Genomic DNA, 17,347 nt, shown 5'->3' with positions numbered 1-17,347 from the left:
TGGATCGACTCCAGCCACCCACCCAGTTTCTTCACCACTTTGCTCCTCTGCCTGCTAAGCAGGGTGGGATCATTTACCTTCTGCGCCCCAGGCTCTCTTCCAGGATCACAGGTGTGCCTACATCTCAGCAATTCTGTCCCAGGGGTCTGGTCCAGCCAGGGTAGGTACAGGCAGGAGGAAATAGGTACTGTACTGTATTGTATTGTGTTTTGCAGTCACATCCATAGCACTTACCATGCCTCAGACATTGTTCTAAAGAGCTTTACACACACTCGTTAGTTGTCTATGGCGCAACATGTGAAGGTGGAACAAAGGAATGGATCTAGGTCCTGGTCCTGCCTCTGCCACTGACTTTACTGTGTGTGACATTGACAAGTGGCCTTGAGTCGCCGGGCCTCAGTTTCCCTGGCTTCTTCCAGATGATCTCTGGGGGGGTTTCTTCTAGCTCACACAATTGGTGGGCTCTTGGTCATTGGCTTGTCTGGTTTCCATCCATTCATAGCAACCCCTGTTGTTGATATTTGTCACACTCCTGTGGGTCCAGCTAAGTGCTTCGGTTGAGGTGAGGAAAGCAGTTGAGGATGAGGGGAGTTTGAGGGGAGAGATGCCTCAGTTTTTGAATCTGCTCACAGTGACAGTGATATCACAAGAGACAACTATACTTCCATCGGCTCAATTCCAGCTGGGAGACCTGCATGCTTTTGTGGCAATAGCAACGTGGTGAATTTGGGCATTGGCTAAAACTTCTAATCCTGACTCTAACCTTTACTAACTGGGTCACCACGATCACGTTACTTGATTTCTCTGAACCTCAGTTTCCTCAAACGTGAACTGTGGAAATGTCTACCTTGTAGAATTGGAAGTTGGGATGATTTAGGAAAAATAAAAATTATATACATGTCGCCCCGACCCTAGTGCCTGGTTCTTTCTTCTCGTCAGTGGAGGAGGAGAAAATGTGACCCCAAGTGGTGAGGCTGCCCCTCCTTGTGCTTTGGGGTTGTCAGGTGACCCCTGGTGTCTATTCTGGGTGCCGGTGGATGTAATTTGGGAGACCATGTTTTCCACACCAGCTGTGCTCAGCTCACTGACGCGGACATAGCAGAAGTCCCAGGAAGCCCTGCTCCATGATTGACAGTAGGCAAAGGATGGGGAAGAGAAATCTCCTGGGTGGTGCCAGTTTTCGCGCCCTGGCCTGAGCAGCTTCAGGAGGCTCAGCAGAGAGGTGGGCAGGGAAAGCCGGAGGCCATGGTGCACCAGCAGCCAGGGTGAATGCAAGGACTGTGGCCACAGTGACAGCAGGAGGGCAGTGGGGGAGGAGAAGGGCGCTGTCTCCTTCTGGGGAGAATGTGGTGGTGAGGAGAGGCTACAAGGAGGTAGCGGGAAGAAAAGGTTTTAAATGAGCAAAGAGTCTAAGAGGACAAAAGAGAGAGGGGAGGGAGGGACCCAGAGGGAGAAGGGGGTGGAGAGAGAGAGTAGGAAGAGGTGGGAGGAGGGAGAGAGACAGATACCGATTAAAAAGAGGGTGGAAGAGGAACAACTGACAGGCTCAAGAGCAAGGGACAGTGGGCAGGCAGAGAAGAGGTGGCCAGAGGACGAAGAAGGCAACGGAAATTCCAGCGAGGAGCAAGAGAAGGTAAGGGTGGACTTGAACTTTAAGAGATAAAACTACTCGTGCATGGGAAGGGGCCAGAGGAGAGAGCCTGGAAATCCAGGCTGGGTAAGAGCAACGCTTTCTCTGTACCTGTGGGTTCATTCCCTAGCCCCCTCAGTGCACCCTGGGATGGGGGTTTGGGTAGATTAAGGAGGCTGATTTATGAAGCTGAGATAAATTACTTACTTGGTTTACAAGGAGCTGTAGAAAGGTGAGTGGAGGGTCCCAGGAGTCAGTCCACCCCTGCAGAGCTGCAGTGCTCCAGGGGCATCTCACACGGGGCCCCCAGTCCATTTCCAAGCACTGTTGTTAAGATGGAATTGGCCCTTTAAAAAAACCATCACTGTTTTACGATGCTTCCTCTAGGCTTGGAATCTTTTTTGAAATGCTTTCCGCAACATCTAGGGGAGTGTTTTGATTTTTTTTTCCCCCTAAGGCATGTTGGATGGTTTAAAAATATTCCCTGCTTAGTTTCCTGCAGAGGATCATGTCCCCGCTGTGCATTGTGAGTGATCTGGCCTGCCACTCGCTGTCCTGTCGGAGGAAAGAGGCTGGTGAGACCCGGAGCCGGAGCTGGAGCCGGGACAGGCGCCCACTGCAGGTCTCCTTTCCTCCTGGGTGCAGGGCAAAGGCCGCAGGGCACAGTGGTTTCTGTCAGCTCCTTGCCCGCCCTTCTAAGCCTGTGGTGCAAGAACCCAGACGCAGGGGCCAGGAGACCTGAGTTCTGGGGCACTCAGTGGCTGGGTGACCTTGGGCCGGACCCTTCCCCCATCTGGGCCTCAGTTTCCTCATGAGGGATTTGAAGTGGAAGGATCCCTTTGGTTTTATTCTGCAGTAACATTGTACGAGGTTATGATTCCTTAGGCTCAACGCAACTCAGAATCACTGAAAAAGGGAAGCTTGACACAGGCTTCTACGTCCTTACTGTGCCTTTGTTCAGTTTTTCCTTTACTGTCGCTGCCAGTATCTCATAATGGAGGGACTCCTGCTTCTTACCCCTCAGCATCTCACGGGGCTGTTTCCTGAATGAGGCTCTGGCTGGCGCACTGGGTCCGACTGGCTCGAGAGAAGGAAGGGCCGTGTGAGGGGCACTGGGTGTGGCATCAGGGGACCTGGGAGAGACCCAGCGGGACTGAACAGAGTAGAGGCCAGGCTAGTGTTCGGAGTTGCGGCACTTCTGCCTGCCTGGTGGGGGTGAGGGGGGCTCACCCCTGGGGACACGAGCTGGTATTTAGAGGCGTCCCAGCTGGACTTCTACATCAGCAGGCCAAGCGGCATGCATCTCTTCCACCCAATGCCCCCGAGTCCCGACCCAGCCCAGACCCTGATTCACTGTTCTCTAGGGACAGCTCTGAACTTTCCACCTTCCTGCCAGGTTCCCCAGAGCTGCTCGGAGCCTGCTCCCCTGGCTGTCCCTCCAAGCTTTTTCCTCTCTCAGCAGCTGCCAAGGAGCCGTCCCAGTGACCACAGCACGCATAGCAGAGACCACCAGGAGGTGTGTCCCCTGGTTTCCAACCGGGCACACCCTGGGCATCCCCTCACCCAGAGCCATGGAGTAGCCGTCATGCTGCCCCGCCTGGCCACTACCTCGGAGCCCCAGAGATGGTCCTGCTGGGCTCCGGACACTGGTCCTCATTCTTGTGTTCCAGCTGCCTCGCTTCTGTCCCCCCTCTTGGTCCTGGCCTCAAGTCCTAAGCCATTAGAACTGAAGAGGTCTCTCAGATTGCCAGCCAACCTCTCCTTTGACAAAGAATGACAGCAAAGCCTAGAAAAGGGAAGTGACTTGTTGGAGATGACACAGGGCATCAGGGCCAGTTCCGTTGCTCTGCTCAGTCCCACCTCAGGCTCGTCCGGCTTCCATCCTTAGCTGTGGTTCTGAGACTCTGTCTCTCCCCAAGCCTTCCGGCTTCTTCCACTCAGCATCTCTACAGCCCTATTTTCTGCCAGTGACACCCACTGGCCTACCCCGTTCCTCATCATCGCTGCTGGCTTGTGTGGGGCACAAGCAGTGGAAAGTTCTGGGCTCTAGCAGCCAGTGGGGCTGCCAGAGTGCAGCCTGGCCTCTCGGATCCTGGCTGATCCCACTTCTGGGCCCAGGCAATTAAAACAGGACAGGGAGCCTGTCTGTTTCAGGACAGGAATTACAAGACCTGCAGTCCTCGGGGCCAGTGAGACCCCAGGCCCTGGCTCTGTCCTTTGTCCCAAGGGGATCCCAGCAGCTCTCTGTGGGAACTGGCCTCATCTTAGGCTCAAGGATTGAGCTGATCAAAGGGGAGAGATGCCCATTCTTGCCGGAAAGCTTCAGGAAAGATGCTGACTTCCTTTCTGCAGTCCGAAGCTGCGGGTGCCTGGCAAATGATTGCTTGATGCCACTTTGAGAATCAGTTGTTTCTGACATATTAGCAAATTATGAGCAAGAAAACTTTAGCTTCAACAATCCATTCACCTTCATAAGGAAATGGAGTTGGGAGGTCTCAGAACCACAGGTATGAAGTTAGCTCAGAGGGACCTCAGAACTTGTGTTCAAGGGTAGGGCAGAGGGCAAGCCTGGGTATGCAGAGTCACATGAGTTAGAATTTCAACTGTGTGACCCCCAGTGACTTATTTACCATCTCTGATCCTCATTTTCTTTGTCTGCCAAAGTAAATACCTTCCTTGTAAGGTTTTATGAGGATGAAATAAAATAATGTATTTCAAATGGCAATCACATACTAAGTGCTCAATGAACAACAGAAAAATAGGGTGAATCCAGGTCACCCTGCCCTTGGCCCAAGTCTCTTTGAATTGCATCTCATTTGATGCAAAGGCCTTTCCCCTGTGAATGCTCGCTCTGACATGTAATTCTGAGAAAGTACTGCTGGGTTTCGATGACTGCAGATTTTTTTTTCTGGGACTACTTTTGCCGACCTCTAAACTGAGAGTCAGAAAATCTCTATTCGCCTCTTGGCTTTGTCACTAACTTGCTATACCGTCACAATTGTCCCCAGATGTTTTAACTTAGAGCTAGAAGGACCTAAGCAACTGTCCAGCTCAAGCACTTGGTTTTACACACAAGTGAACCGAGTTCGGTCTTGTCTAGAGTCACAAAGAAAGAGCTGGAACCGGAAAGAGCCTCTCTTATGAGGCTCTTGGTCACAGAAGATTCTAGAATCTTCATTGAACCTAGCATCTTCATGATTTAGAGCTTCACGATTCAGAGAGGGCAGATGTGGTTATGGGTCGGGACGCCCCTTCCCCTCAGAGCAGGGAGCAGACAACCTCCCGTTTCTCTTCCAAGTAGAACTGAGCCAGTTTCAAACCTGCCATTGTGGGCATGCCTTCAGATTGGTGACTAGATTCGAAAGTGTTGCCGCTTCTCAGAAGGAAGGAATCACATATTTTATAACTTGGGCGGATGGGAGTCACCTCCAGGCTCAAAAGCGTGAATTAAAGCAAAGTTCGGAGGCAGCCTGGACCAATCACAGGAACGAGAGAAGCCTTATCTGAGCAGAGCCCTGCACTCCCTACCTCTTCACCCTGGTCATTTCTTGCCTAGTGAAATAATCAACTTATAGTTAAATTAAAATCCTTCCCATTGCTTGTGTTTTTGCCACCTCTGACAGTCCCCCTCCCCTACCTGGTGCCACGCGATGGTCCTCGCCGTGTCACCCTCACCATCCTGCTGTACTTTCAAATTCTGCAGCAAGTTGGATCATATTTGAGAGGAGTTTTTATGGGAAATGTCAGAAAAGAAAAACAAACTAACACTATTGAGTATGTGCGATGTGTCAGATACTGTTCGAGGGTGACTCCACAAATCCACATATTGTTTAATCTCCATGAATAAACATCCCCTTGTTTTTCAAATGAGGAGGAAACTGAGAGATTAAGTGACTTGCCTAAGGTCACACAACTGGCGCATGAGGGAGGCAGGGTTCGAATCCCGCTATTTCTTAGGAACCATGAGCCCCACCACCTCACTGTTTCTGTTTCCTTTGCTCTTGTTATGATCTGACATCAATGGAACACCAGAGCCCGGCAGTAGACACTGCCGCAGCCAAGAGCACTTACTGGCTAAAAAAGGAAATAACTTTCTATATGTGAATTCTGGCCAAATGGTGGCAGATGCTAAAGTCTGGGAATCCTGACCACTGTGGGCTGAGGGCCCCAATGCAATCATTAATTCTAGGAATAGCATATGCAAGAGATGGCCAGCCAACACGCCAGAGGCGAAACGGAAAAACCCTGGGCCTCTTCGGGGGAACGTAGAAAAAGCCCTGTGCGGGGAGTGAAGAGACTGGAGTTTTAGCCATGTGTCTGTCACCAGCTGTCAGTCCTAGGGCTGCCCTGATTTTCTTTCCCTTTTAGAGACACAGAATGTAGGCTTTCGAGTCAGGTATACTGGTTTCAAGTCCTTTAGGGGGCGTTTGCTAGTTCTGTGACTTTGTACGAGTGACTTAGCCTCTGAGCCTCCGTTTTCCATCTGTAAAATGGGACGAGACTGGTTTCTTAGCACAGTTTAATGTAAGGGTTAGAAAGTAGAGTTGGACACATGGGAAACACTCAGCTTAGTGGTCTCTGTTATTGCTGTTACCTAACGTCCCTGGATCCTCGTCTTCGTCTTGTATAAAAATAAGGGGTTGTGTTTGATTCATTCCTGGATTCCTTTCAGCTTTACTGTGCTATGAATCTATGACAAGATGGTGGCACTAATAAGGAAATGTAAACATTTCATAAATATAATTTTCGTTAATAACTGCATAGGTGCGAATCAACCCTCTCGGGATAATTACTAAAGACCTCCCAATAGTTCCTTGTAATTGAAAATCTCCATTTGCCACCCCGTCCCATCCATTCCTTCTAAATATTTCTCCTGTCAACAGTTTAAGAAGAAAAATGATTCACCCTGGCATCATTCTCTTTCTCCACTTTGCCTGCTCCTTTCCACTTCCTTGGCTTTGGAACAACTGTCTGCCTGCCCACAGGGTGTCTCTGAATGGATCACTCTGTCCTTGTCAGAATAAAATAATTACATTGAAAGAGGAGTTAATGATCTGCCATTGGCTGGAGTGGGAGGAAAACTAAAGTGATACTTTGTCTCAGCCATCTGTCTCTTTCTCCTCCTCTCTCACTCATCTCTACGTCCATCTCCCCTCTACAGTGATCAAGGTTCAGGCTGCAGTGGGTTCCCCAACCCTAAGTCAGGGAAAGAAAGCAAACTCAAAATGGAGGCATGACCCCAACCATTTACAAACCAACTCCCTGTTCTAACAGTTACCTCACAAACACCCACGTGGCAGACATCTTAGGTAAGAGTGGCGGGACTTTGACTGGTAAGAATTTTCTAGAAAGGGACTTCGGGCGATTTAGGGAGAGTCTAGCACCGTTGCCAGACAAGACAAGAGCGGGGTTTGAAGCCAACTCCACCACTCACTAGCACTGTGAGCTGAAGTCACCCTCTCTGAGCTCTGGAAAAAGGGGAGGGGGACAGTCCCCTACTTCCTCAGGCCATTGTGAGAATCAAATGAGAAAATATATAGGAAGAAACGTGCAGAGTGCCTGGCACGTGGAAGACACTCAGTAAGTGCTAGCTTATTTTATTATTACTACGATCACCCAGATTCAAATTCTCTCTTTGTGTGACGCCGGGTGAACTAGAAAACGGAGCAGGGCATCTCCAAGGATAATGAAGGTTACTGAGGTAGCTGAGCTCACGACCACTTCCTCATGTAATTCTCCCTATGGATCCATTTTAGGGAGAAACTCCCGGGGCAAGGGGACATCTGAAAGATGTACACTAGCGCATAAGGTACGGAAGAGTTCTGAGATGACGGCCATACTTGGCGTTTGACTCGATAAAGCCACCTGTGATGTCTGCCATGGCTCAGGAGCTCCATAGACACTTTCTGAACTGAGCTGCATGGACATGACACTGTGGCTAAGGCATCTTTTCAGGGACGACCTTTGGGTCTTATTATAACAGAATTCTCTTAATTGGGAAGCAAGGCAGCCCTCCCCCCGCCACATTCCACGGTATGGTGAGCAGAAGGACAGACAGCGTGGGGCCAGGGGTTGTTATTATGACTGTGAATAACGACCTTTGTTGAGAACCAGAGCTTGGTTCGATCCTGTCCAGAACATGTGTCATTGTCCAGAATTAGACTCAGACTCTGCAGAGTGGTCATCTCATCTAATTTTGACAAACTGGGGTGAGCTCCCCAGTGCTCTGGGGGGGAGGGGGCAGAGGACTAGTCCTTGCCCGTGGAGTCTCTGCTCTGGACACGTCCAGTCCTGCTCAGCCAGGTGGAGGGCTCGCTCATGGGCAGAAGGAAGGCTCAGTGGTTTTTGTCTCCCTGGTATCCTGGCCACCATGGTCACCATGCAGGTGCCCCTGGGGTACCTTCTCAGGGACTCCCATCTGCTGTCATGAGGTGTCCTGAGTGACCCAAATGCTGTCATTCATCACTGTTGTCATTCTCTCAAAGTAAATGAATCAACTACCAGGTGGAAGGCACAATATTAAACACTAAGGGGGAAGAAGCATCAAGGAGATTTCAGAGCGAGGATACAATAGTGAACGCTTGTCTTCAAGGAGCTCAGGGTTGAGTTGGAGAAATAATATACAGCCAGTAGAGCAAATAATTCACTTTGTGAAACTTAATTGAATTTTATTCTTTTCCATAATCCCCTCAGCACCCCTACTCAGAGCTGGTCACCTCAAGGAAACATCATAAACATTTGCTTGATTGCATAAAAGCTGACCCCCAGGTCTTATCTCTACGTGGCAGTCATGTCTCCAATCACTCACTGCCCCAGGGTGAGCAGGAGCTTTTGACGGTCCAAAGGGGATGACGTAAGAATTAATGGGTTCCACCCTTGGAGGGAGATGGGGGGAAGCTTTCTGGTGTGCACCAGACTTGATCAGAAACTTGGGTGAAACCCTGGATCTGTCCCTATTCGTCTTTGGTTCTTTGAACAAGTCTCCTATCTTTTCTATCTGTCTCTCACTCTGCAAAACAGGCAATAACCATCAGCCCGCAAAGCGGTCATGAGGCTTCATCCTTTCAACAATAAAAATTGACTGCCTATGTGTCTTGAAGGTATTCAGACTCGAACAAAGAAATATGGTCCCACCTTCTTGGAATCTACAAGAGAACATAGGAGAGGACATTCTGAACTGTGTAAAGTTTTATTTTTTATCACTGGACTGAAGAAGGAAGATACAAGCCTCCCTAGGATCACTCTGCAAATTTACCACTACACCAAACAGTTTTTTCAATCATTAAGAAAGCATTTATTATGTACCTAATGGGAGAACCCTAATGGAATAAGAATACAAAGTAGAAGACAGGGGCTTCGGACTTTAAGAAGTCTACTGCCCATTTGAGGGCAAAAGCCGTTAAATCCTTGAGGGCACGATTCATGCCGATTTCAGTAATTCAACAGCAATCACTGAGGGCCAAACATGCGGCAGGCCTGGTACCTCTTCGGTATTATTTTCCAGTACCCAGAACAGTGGTGGGCACATAGCAGGGACTCAAAAAATTACTTGCGGGTTGGCTGATAAACAAGAACCTTTTGGAGAACACGTGTAAGGCAGCGTATAACCAAGTATGTACCCTATGTGCTGCAGGGTAATTTAGGGTCTTCAGATTTCAGAAGACGTCGAAGAGGGCGGAGGTCTTGAGAAGACTTCTCCACGGTCTACTTAGATTTGTGGGGTCAGAGGAAGAGGTCTTGTCTATGAGTTTATGTTTGGGCTGCTCTAAATCAGTTTTCTTCAGAAACACTAGCTACATAGGGAGGTAACAATGCCCACGTAAGAAGGAGCATGGGGTGGGGAATGTAGATACTGGAATTCTATTTCCAGCCATAACATGAAGTAACGCTATAAAATGATTCATGTCATGCCACACAAATGCCTTCCTTTGGCCCTTTCCCTCTTATCCAAGCGGCATATCCTGTTCCCCAGCGCGTCCTCCCAAATGTTTGCTTTGTCCCAGGATATGACACATCAAAAGAGGTTGTTGAAGGTTTTGGAGTGAAGAACCTTCAGAGTTGGGATGCCCTTGTTCAAGTTCTAGGGACCTTCGCTTTTTGCCTTGGGGACTTCAGAACTTGTACCAGTTGCAAAGGGGCTGCAGAATTCAATTGTCCAGGGCTCTTTGGAAGGCCCTGATCTAATGAGGCCCTCCCCAGCCCCCTACGCCAGAGTCAGCCTCCTGCCATGTGTTCCCATAATGCCCTGTATTTCCTTAATGTTAACACATCGAGCTTTATTGCAATTATGCATTTAATCTCTCCCCTTAGTGACCCCTTAGTGAAGGGGAATAAAGGTGGTTGAGCTCAGTAAAGGCAGGAACTCCTTGATTGTCTTTTTTTTTTTTAAGTTTTATTTTATTGGGGAAGGGGAACAGGACTTCACTGGGGAACAGTGTGTACTTCCAGGACTTTTTTTCCAAGTCAAGTTGTTGTCCTTTCAGTCTTAGTTGTGGAGGGCGCAGCTCAGCTCCAGGTCCAGTTGCCATTTTCTAGTTGCAGGAGGCACAGCCCACCATCCCTTGCGGGAGTTGAGGAGTCGAACCGTCAACCTTGTGGTTGAGAGTCCATGCTCCAATACCAACTGAGCCATTTGGGAGGCAGCTCAGCTCAAGGTGCCGTGTTCAATCTTAGTTGCAGGGGGCGGAGCCCACCATCCCTTGCGGGACTCGAGGAATTGAACTGGCAACCTTGTGGTTGAGAGCCCACTGGGCCACGTGGGAATCGAACCGGCAGCCTTCAGAGTTAGGAGCAGAGCTCTAACCGCCTGAGCCACCGGGCCGGCCCTTTGATTGTCTTTTTAACTGCTGTATCTTCAGTGCTTTGCGTGATGCCTAGCACCTGGTAACCACTCGATAAACCTTATTAAGCGAATGAAAGAAAGGGAAGAAGAACACTGTAGGCAGAGAACATGAGGCACCAAGATAAAAAGGTGAGACGTTGTGGGCCGTGTACAGTATGTGTGAGTAGCTTTAAGTATGAAGTATGCAGTGTTGAGTATGTGAGGGGAACGAGAGAGAAAAGGTGGAGTGAGGCAGTGTTGTGGAAGGTCTCAAGTGCAAGTTCGAGCTTGGACTTGGTAAGAGGTAGGATACCAGTGAAACCCGAAGCTAAAGCAGTAAGATATATTACCATTGTATTTGATAGAATCTATTCATGGCACGGGCAGCTTCCTTTGCTCCTCCTAACACGCTTCCTGCCAAGAAGTGGATCATAAATAATCTACAAAGCATTTAAATACTATACACCCAGTAAACTCCGTGAGGATCTATTCTACAAGTTTCTTTGGCTAAGGTTGGGGGCCAGTGTAGCTGGGAAACTGACTTCATATCCCAAACGGAGCAGCTCCTACGTGGTAGCAATTTTAAGTCTCTGTGACCTTGCGTGAGTCATCCAGGAAGTCACAAGTGAGAGGTCCTTTACCCTTTGTGCCTGCAAAGCCCCACGGGTCTGTCCCACCCCCACCCACCCTCAGCTCGGTTCTCTTGTTCCCTCCAGACGAGGCGTCCTTTCCAGTACTGTCTTTCTGATGTTCCATGATGTTCCTTTCTGGATTTGTGCTTTACTTTTTCCAGGTGGGATTTCTGGGACCACACGTGAGAGACTCAGCTGCGAAGCCTCTTGGCAGACCAAACCAAAGCATCCCATTCTTTGTCTGGAACTGTTTTTAGACTTCCTTGTGCGACTTGCAAGGAATAAGTGACAGAGTCAGAAGATCAAGGGAAATGTCTTCAGGGATTGAGGAGAGTTGGAAAACTTGCCCCAAATCCTGCAAGAATATGACACTTGTTTCTTTTTTCTTTTCATTTCCTTTTTATTTCCACTTCTGTTTTCCTCTCTTTCTCCCTTTCCTGCTTTTCCATCTGTTTCTCTCTTCTCTTTTGTAATGCACCTCTCTCTGCTTTCTACTTCCTTACTCTCTCCTCCAATTCTTGTCCTTCCCAACCCCTTACCTTGCTAGTAATGGCTGCCTTTTATTCAGTTCTTATGCTGAGCACTGTACCAAGTGCTTTCTACGTATCTCCTCAAAACACTCTTTGAGCTAAATAATAGTATCCCCATTTTGCAGATGAGAACATTGAGGCACAGATCCAGTAACTTCTCCAAGCTCAGCACACATTAACAGGCATTTGAACTCCACTGAGCTAACCCCTAAGCCGTCTTCTGTTCACCATTACATGGTCTCTTTTTCTCCATTTCCAACTCCCCCTTGTCTTTTCCTTCTTTCGTCTCCTCTCTCCTTCGCTCAGACACTGACCACACCCTGTCCCCGCACGTGTGTGGCTGATTGTGAGGGTGCTGAACGCTGTGCATGTGCCCAGAAGAGATGACAGACCATTCAAACTCTTATCTAATCAACCATTTTCCTCTTGAGCAAACGCTCCACATTTTTCCACATTTGGAGGCTAAGGGAGGGGACCCTTCACCACTTTTGGAAAAGGGCAGATGTCTGATCACAAACCAGAGGAAAGGCCTCAAGACCTAGCTGGGTCTTTGATATGAAAGGGAACAGAGATAAGGCCTTTTCCGCTTGCTCGTGGACTCTGCCACTGCCAGTGACTGCATATTCTGGGGCGTGGGGGGCTGGGAGAACACAGGCCAGGAGGCTGGTCTCTGTCAAGGTATCCACTCGAAAGCCAAAGAAGCCTGGACCGTGAAATGTGGCTCCCCCCTCCCCCCACTCTGTCTTTCCTCACACGCATGAAGAATGTTTGGATAGGAACTGGGGGTACATTGGCAACAAAGACGTCAAGGTCAAGGTTTGAACTTGGCAGTCTCTGAGATCCCATCACAATCTGAGGTTTTATGATTCTTAGAAGGGAGCATTTATGTTCGGTTCCCTCCTACTTTTTGTTTTTCATTCTGTTGATTAAGAGTCGAGGCTTAAACCATAAGGACATCTTTGCTCATCACAGAGGAATTCTGGAGGTTGGAGATTCAAGAGTTTCAGAGGCTTCAGGGCATTTCTGAGATTCTCTGGGCAGTTGAGACATCTTGGCTCACACAACCCTGTCCACGGAGAGTGGGGTTAGGGAGGATTTCAGGTGAGAGGATGGAAAAACCTTTCCTAGAGCACCCCCTCCATGTTGGACTCTCCCGGTACCTCACCGACAAGAACCAACTGCAGTGGGGACTGAGAGAGTGACATGTGGCCTCTCACCCTGCAAATGGGACCCAGGCAAGGACTACGGAATTGTTTGCCACTGGGTAGGAAACACCAGTGCTGCCACCCGCCTCGTTCCCTCGACTAAGATGTAATAAGCACCCATTCTGCGCTGGGCTCTGGGCCAGGGGATGATACAAAGGTAGACAATCCCTGTTCTGCAGGAGTCCCTACAGGAAGAACACAGGGGACAGAGGATGAGTACACAAGATGGCAGTGGTAGGAGAAGACTGAGTGTTCCCAGGGCCACCACTGGAGCTGCAACAGGAGCTTGAGGGAGCAGAGAGGGGCTGGAAGAAGCAACGATGGGGTTGATTTTGAAGGGTAAATGGGATTCAGCTAGGGGTGAGGGAGCATGTAGGAGGTGGTTGGGGGGAGGGCATTTGGGAATCTCCCAGGATTTAGCCTGCTGGATAAAGGAAACTATGGGGGACAGGCAGGAAGTGAGGCTGAAGGAGAAGGCAAGGGCCTGCTGAGGGCAGGTTCTGTATGGGACCTAGAGGTTTGGGGCATTTATTCTGGATGTGAGGCTGAACAGGCCTGTGTGGATGCCTTCTGTATGCACGCAGGAGGACAGGCCGAGCTGCACAGCTGATGGCTGCACAGCTGATGGCTGCACTGCACTGAGGGGTAGCAGACTGGCACTGCCTGTAGCTTACCAGTGGGTAAAGCTGGGCATGCATCTGTGGTACCTTTCGCGGGTGTGACTGAGACTTTTTGTTCGCCACCTCCCAATAAGCTGGCCCATGCTGGATGGTTCTCACTGTTTAAGGAGGCTCCCTGAGGGGCCACATTGGCCACTCACGCTTTCCTCCTCCATCTAATTCTGCCCTCTGGAGCCATAAAAATGTATTCTTCCATCTAACAGCCACAGAAACACATGGAACATGTCTGGTATGATTTTCAGCATATCACATACCTCTCTCATTTAATTCTCAAAATCCTCTGGTGTAGCTATTCCCATCCTCATTTTGCAGACAAAGAAACAGACTCAGTGAGGTAAATGCCCACACGTCGCATTTGTAGACTCCAGTCCAGTGTTTCTCCAGGTGTGTGGTTCTTGGACTGCAGATTCGGGGCTGGGGGGTACCCACACCTTCCTGAAGTAGAATCTCTGGGGTGGGGGGAAGAACACAGAATCCACATTGTAACACGCGTCTCTGTTCATTTCTGGATCCATTGATGTGTACCCTGCTGTAATCTTGCTAACGTGACCACTTTGAATCTTTTCTTTCTTTTTCTTTTATTTTTTTCCTGGGGGGGGGCAGGGGGGAAATAAGAGGCTTTTAAGGGGAATTTGAGTCCTGCGTTGCACATTGGTAGGAACCAGTGGAATCCCACAGCAGGACGGGCTCTTCCTGATTTTTGCATTTAGCCTCCTTCTCTGTCTCTCCCCTAGTTGCAGCAGCCTTGGCGTCTGTCCCCCGCTGAGCCACGATGGGTGACTGGAGCTTCCTGGGAGAGTTCCTAGAGGAAGTCCACAAGCACTCCACAGTCATCGGCAAGGTCTGGCTCACCGTGCTTTTCATCTTCCGCATGCTGGTCCTGGGCACTGCTGCCGAGTCTTCCTGGGGGGACGAGCAGGCCGACTTCCAGTGCGACACGATGCAGCCGGGCTGCGAGAACGTCTGCTACGACCAGGCCTTCCCCATCTCCCACATTCGCTACTGGGTGCTGCAGATCATCTTCGTGTCCACACCGTCGCTCCTGTACATGGGCCACGCCATGCACACGGTGCGCATGCAGGAGAAGCGGAGGCTCCGCGAGGCCGAGAAGGCCAAAGAGGTCCGGGGCGCTGGCTCTTACGAGTACCCCGCGGCTGAGAAGACACAGCTGTCCTGCTGGGAGGAGGTGAACGGCAAGATCGTCCTCCAGGGCACTCTGCTCAACACCTACGTCTGCAGCATCTTGATCCGCACCACCATGGAGGTGGCCTTCATCGTGGGCCAGTACCTTCTCTACGGGATCTTCCTGGACACCCTGCACGTCTGCCGCAGGACTCCCTGCCCCCACCCGGTCAACTGCTACGTATCCCGGCCCACGGAAAAGAACGTCTTCATCGTCTTCATGCTGGCTGTGGCCGGTCTGTCCCTCATCCTCAGTCTGGCTGAACTCTACCACCTGGGCTGGAAGAAGTGCAGACAGCGATTCGCCAAGTCACGGCAGGGCCTGTCTGAGTGCCAGCTTCCTGGTCCCTCTGCGGGCATTGTCCAGAGCTGCACTCCACCGCCGGACTTCAGTCAGTGCCTGGAAAACGGCCCCGGGGGGAAATTCTTCAATCCCTTCAGTAACAAGATGGCCTCGCAGCAGAACACGGACAACCTGGCCACTGAGCAGGTGCGAGGCCAGGAGCAGATTCCTGGGGACGGTTTCATTCACATCCGTTACGCCCAGAAGCCTGAGGTACCCAACGGAGTCTCCCCAGGTCACCGCCTCCCCCATGGCTACCAGAGCGACAAGCGTCGTCTCAGCAAGGCCAGCAGCAAGGCCAGATCCGATGATCTATCAGTGTGACCCTCCAGTGTGGGTCAGAGAGGGAAGATGTATCGCTCCTGACTCCGTCTCTCACATTCTCATCACTGCTCTGCTCCTTTTGGGCCCCAGGTCTCAATGGCACTGCTCATTTTTTCCAGAAGGTATGACTTGGGCTCTGAGAGTTCAGTCAGAGACATGGTGACCCAGTCTGGCTGCTGTCCTTTGCTCGTGCCCTACCCAGTATACTCAGCGAAGCCTTTCAGATTCCTCACTGAGCAGGGCAAAGGCAGGCAATCATGGCAGATCTGGCCAGGGAGGGATAGGACAATTCTTTACATCCCAGCCACACACCAGATGGGTTCCTTGAGCTGATTACCCTTTCTCCAGCCAGGAAGAACCCAAAGTCCCCAGCCAAGAAAGAGCACGAATCAAGGAACCTGCATTAGATGTGCTCTTGGGCCAAGCCTTGGAGTGGTGGTGAGGTCTCCTTGGACTGCCCTTGACGGCCCTCCCTCTACTCAGCCTTACTTAAAAAGAGGTCCTTGGAACTTGACCAGCAGCCTCAACTTTACAAGTGCCTTGGTATATACGTCTGGCAAAGGTCCCACTTTGTCCATGTTGCAGCCTTTCCTTCTGCCAGGGTGTACACCCAGCCCAGGGGGCGCGAGCTCTCCGAGGGAGTCACTGTGCACAGACTCCACTGGAATTCCTGCCACCACCTGTCATCCTGCAGCTCTTTTACAGTTCATCCCGGTGATAGAAACCATCCCTTCCCTTCCTCCCTTGGCCGTTCACCCAGTGCTCCCCTAAAGACCTTATCAACCGGAATGCCCAAGAAGCCGTCGTCCTCTCTCAGATCCTGACCAGATCACCAGCCACAGAGACCAGTGGAATTTCCCCAGGTCTTTATGAAAACAAAGAGGACATTGTGTTTCTCATATTCCCCTTGGGGAAAAAAAATAATTCTGCTGTGAAGATGAAAATTAAAGAGGAGAGAAAATACTGGAAATTGACTTTTCCCTCCTATTTATTTCCCCTGCTGACTGTCACCTTAGAGTGCCAAGAAGAGGTGTGATGACAGCTATGGAGGCCCCCAGATCTCTCTCTCTCCCTAGAGGATTTAGCGGGGGGCGTGGAAGCATAGGGGAATCTCCAGCTCTTTTGGCAGGGTTCTCGTTTAAGAGCAGAGATTCTTGTGTCTCCCTGGTGCTCCAAGGAGACTGCCAGGTGGAGACTGCAGAAACACCCTGCCTTCCTCAGGCACTGGCCTGGTTTCTCTATTCAGTCCAGTCATCATGCGTTGCCATTTTGGATGAAAGTAAAGGGTGCTCAGAATTGGACACTGAGACATAGAGAGAGATGGTTACTTTTTTATGTGTGTGTGTGTGTGTGTGTGTGTGTGTGTGTGTGTACCCGCTGACAGGGTGGATGAAGGGGAGGGGGGACCTGAAATAAGGAAAGGAGACCTTAGAGAAACGTGTGTCATTCTATCCTCCCCTCCAGATGCCTTGCAGAGGGGCTGAGCCTCACTGCTTTCAGTGTCATCTGTCTAAACGGGTCGGCATTCGGGGTTGGGACAGAGTTGGGTGAAGGATCAGAAGGAGGTTGGACCTTTGCCCCACCTGCCCGTCTCCTGGCTCCTCGTCTGACAGTTGGATGTTATTGATGGGTGGAGAGAAGGGTGAGGGTAGAGAGGTGGAGGGAGCTGATTGGGGTGCCATCGAGGAAGAATGACTGCTCATCCCAGGTCCCTGGAGCGGACACCGTTTTATTTATAGTGTGGCCCTGGCAGGAAGAGTCTCTCCAAAATGAAACGAAAAAGACTCTCCATCTCTGAGATGTGTTTGTTTTATGAAATGAGTGTTCTTGAGTTAGAAATTCTATGAGATCAGTTTTTGATGATGGGGCTTTCAGGAAGGAAAAAGGAAAATTATGGGTAGTTTGTCTTAATAAAGTCTGGCCTTACTGCTAACTCTCCTTGTGTCCCTTTCATGCTGTGAGTACCAGAGAAAGATGGCGGACGTGGTGGGGGAGGGAAG

At 50.2% G+C, this 17,347-nt stretch overlaps 1 protein-coding gene and 1 long non-coding RNA gene across 4 annotated transcripts in view; one reads left to right on the top strand and one right to left on the bottom strand.

The window, feature by feature from the left end:
- LOC109451563 (uncharacterized) overlaps nt 1-17,347 on the bottom strand; it is a 75,255-nt gene that overhangs the window by 15,437 nt on the left and 42,471 nt on the right. The window lies entirely within an intron of this gene.
- On the top strand, nt 1,030-17,280 carry GJA5 (gap junction protein alpha 5). Of its 3 annotated transcripts, XM_019740063.2 has the most exons (3): nt 1,505-1,633; nt 2,123-2,252; nt 14,233-17,280. In XM_019740063.2, the coding sequence occupies exon 3, from the start codon at nt 14,271-14,273 to the stop codon at nt 15,345-15,347; it is 1,077 nt and encodes a 358-aa protein (XP_019595622.1). In that variant the 5' UTR covers nt 1,505-1,633; nt 2,123-2,252; nt 14,233-14,270; the 3' UTR covers nt 15,348-17,280. The 3 variants fall into 3 exon arrangements, with proteins under 3 accessions (XP_019595621.1, XP_019595622.1, XP_074174783.1); XM_019740062.2 differs by lacking the exon at nt 2,123-2,252 and having other exon boundaries at nt 1,030-1,633; XM_074318682.1 differs by lacking the exon at nt 2,123-2,252 and having other exon boundaries at nt 1,528-1,633; nt 11,245-16,271.

Source organism: Rhinolophus sinicus, linkage group LG14, assembly GCF_036562045.2.
Source record: "Rhinolophus sinicus isolate RSC01 linkage group LG14, ASM3656204v1, whole genome shotgun sequence".
In the NCBI taxonomy this organism is placed as follows: domain Eukaryota; kingdom Metazoa; phylum Chordata; class Mammalia; order Chiroptera; family Rhinolophidae; genus Rhinolophus; species Rhinolophus sinicus.
This window is presented reverse-complemented; position numbering and strand designations above follow the sequence as displayed.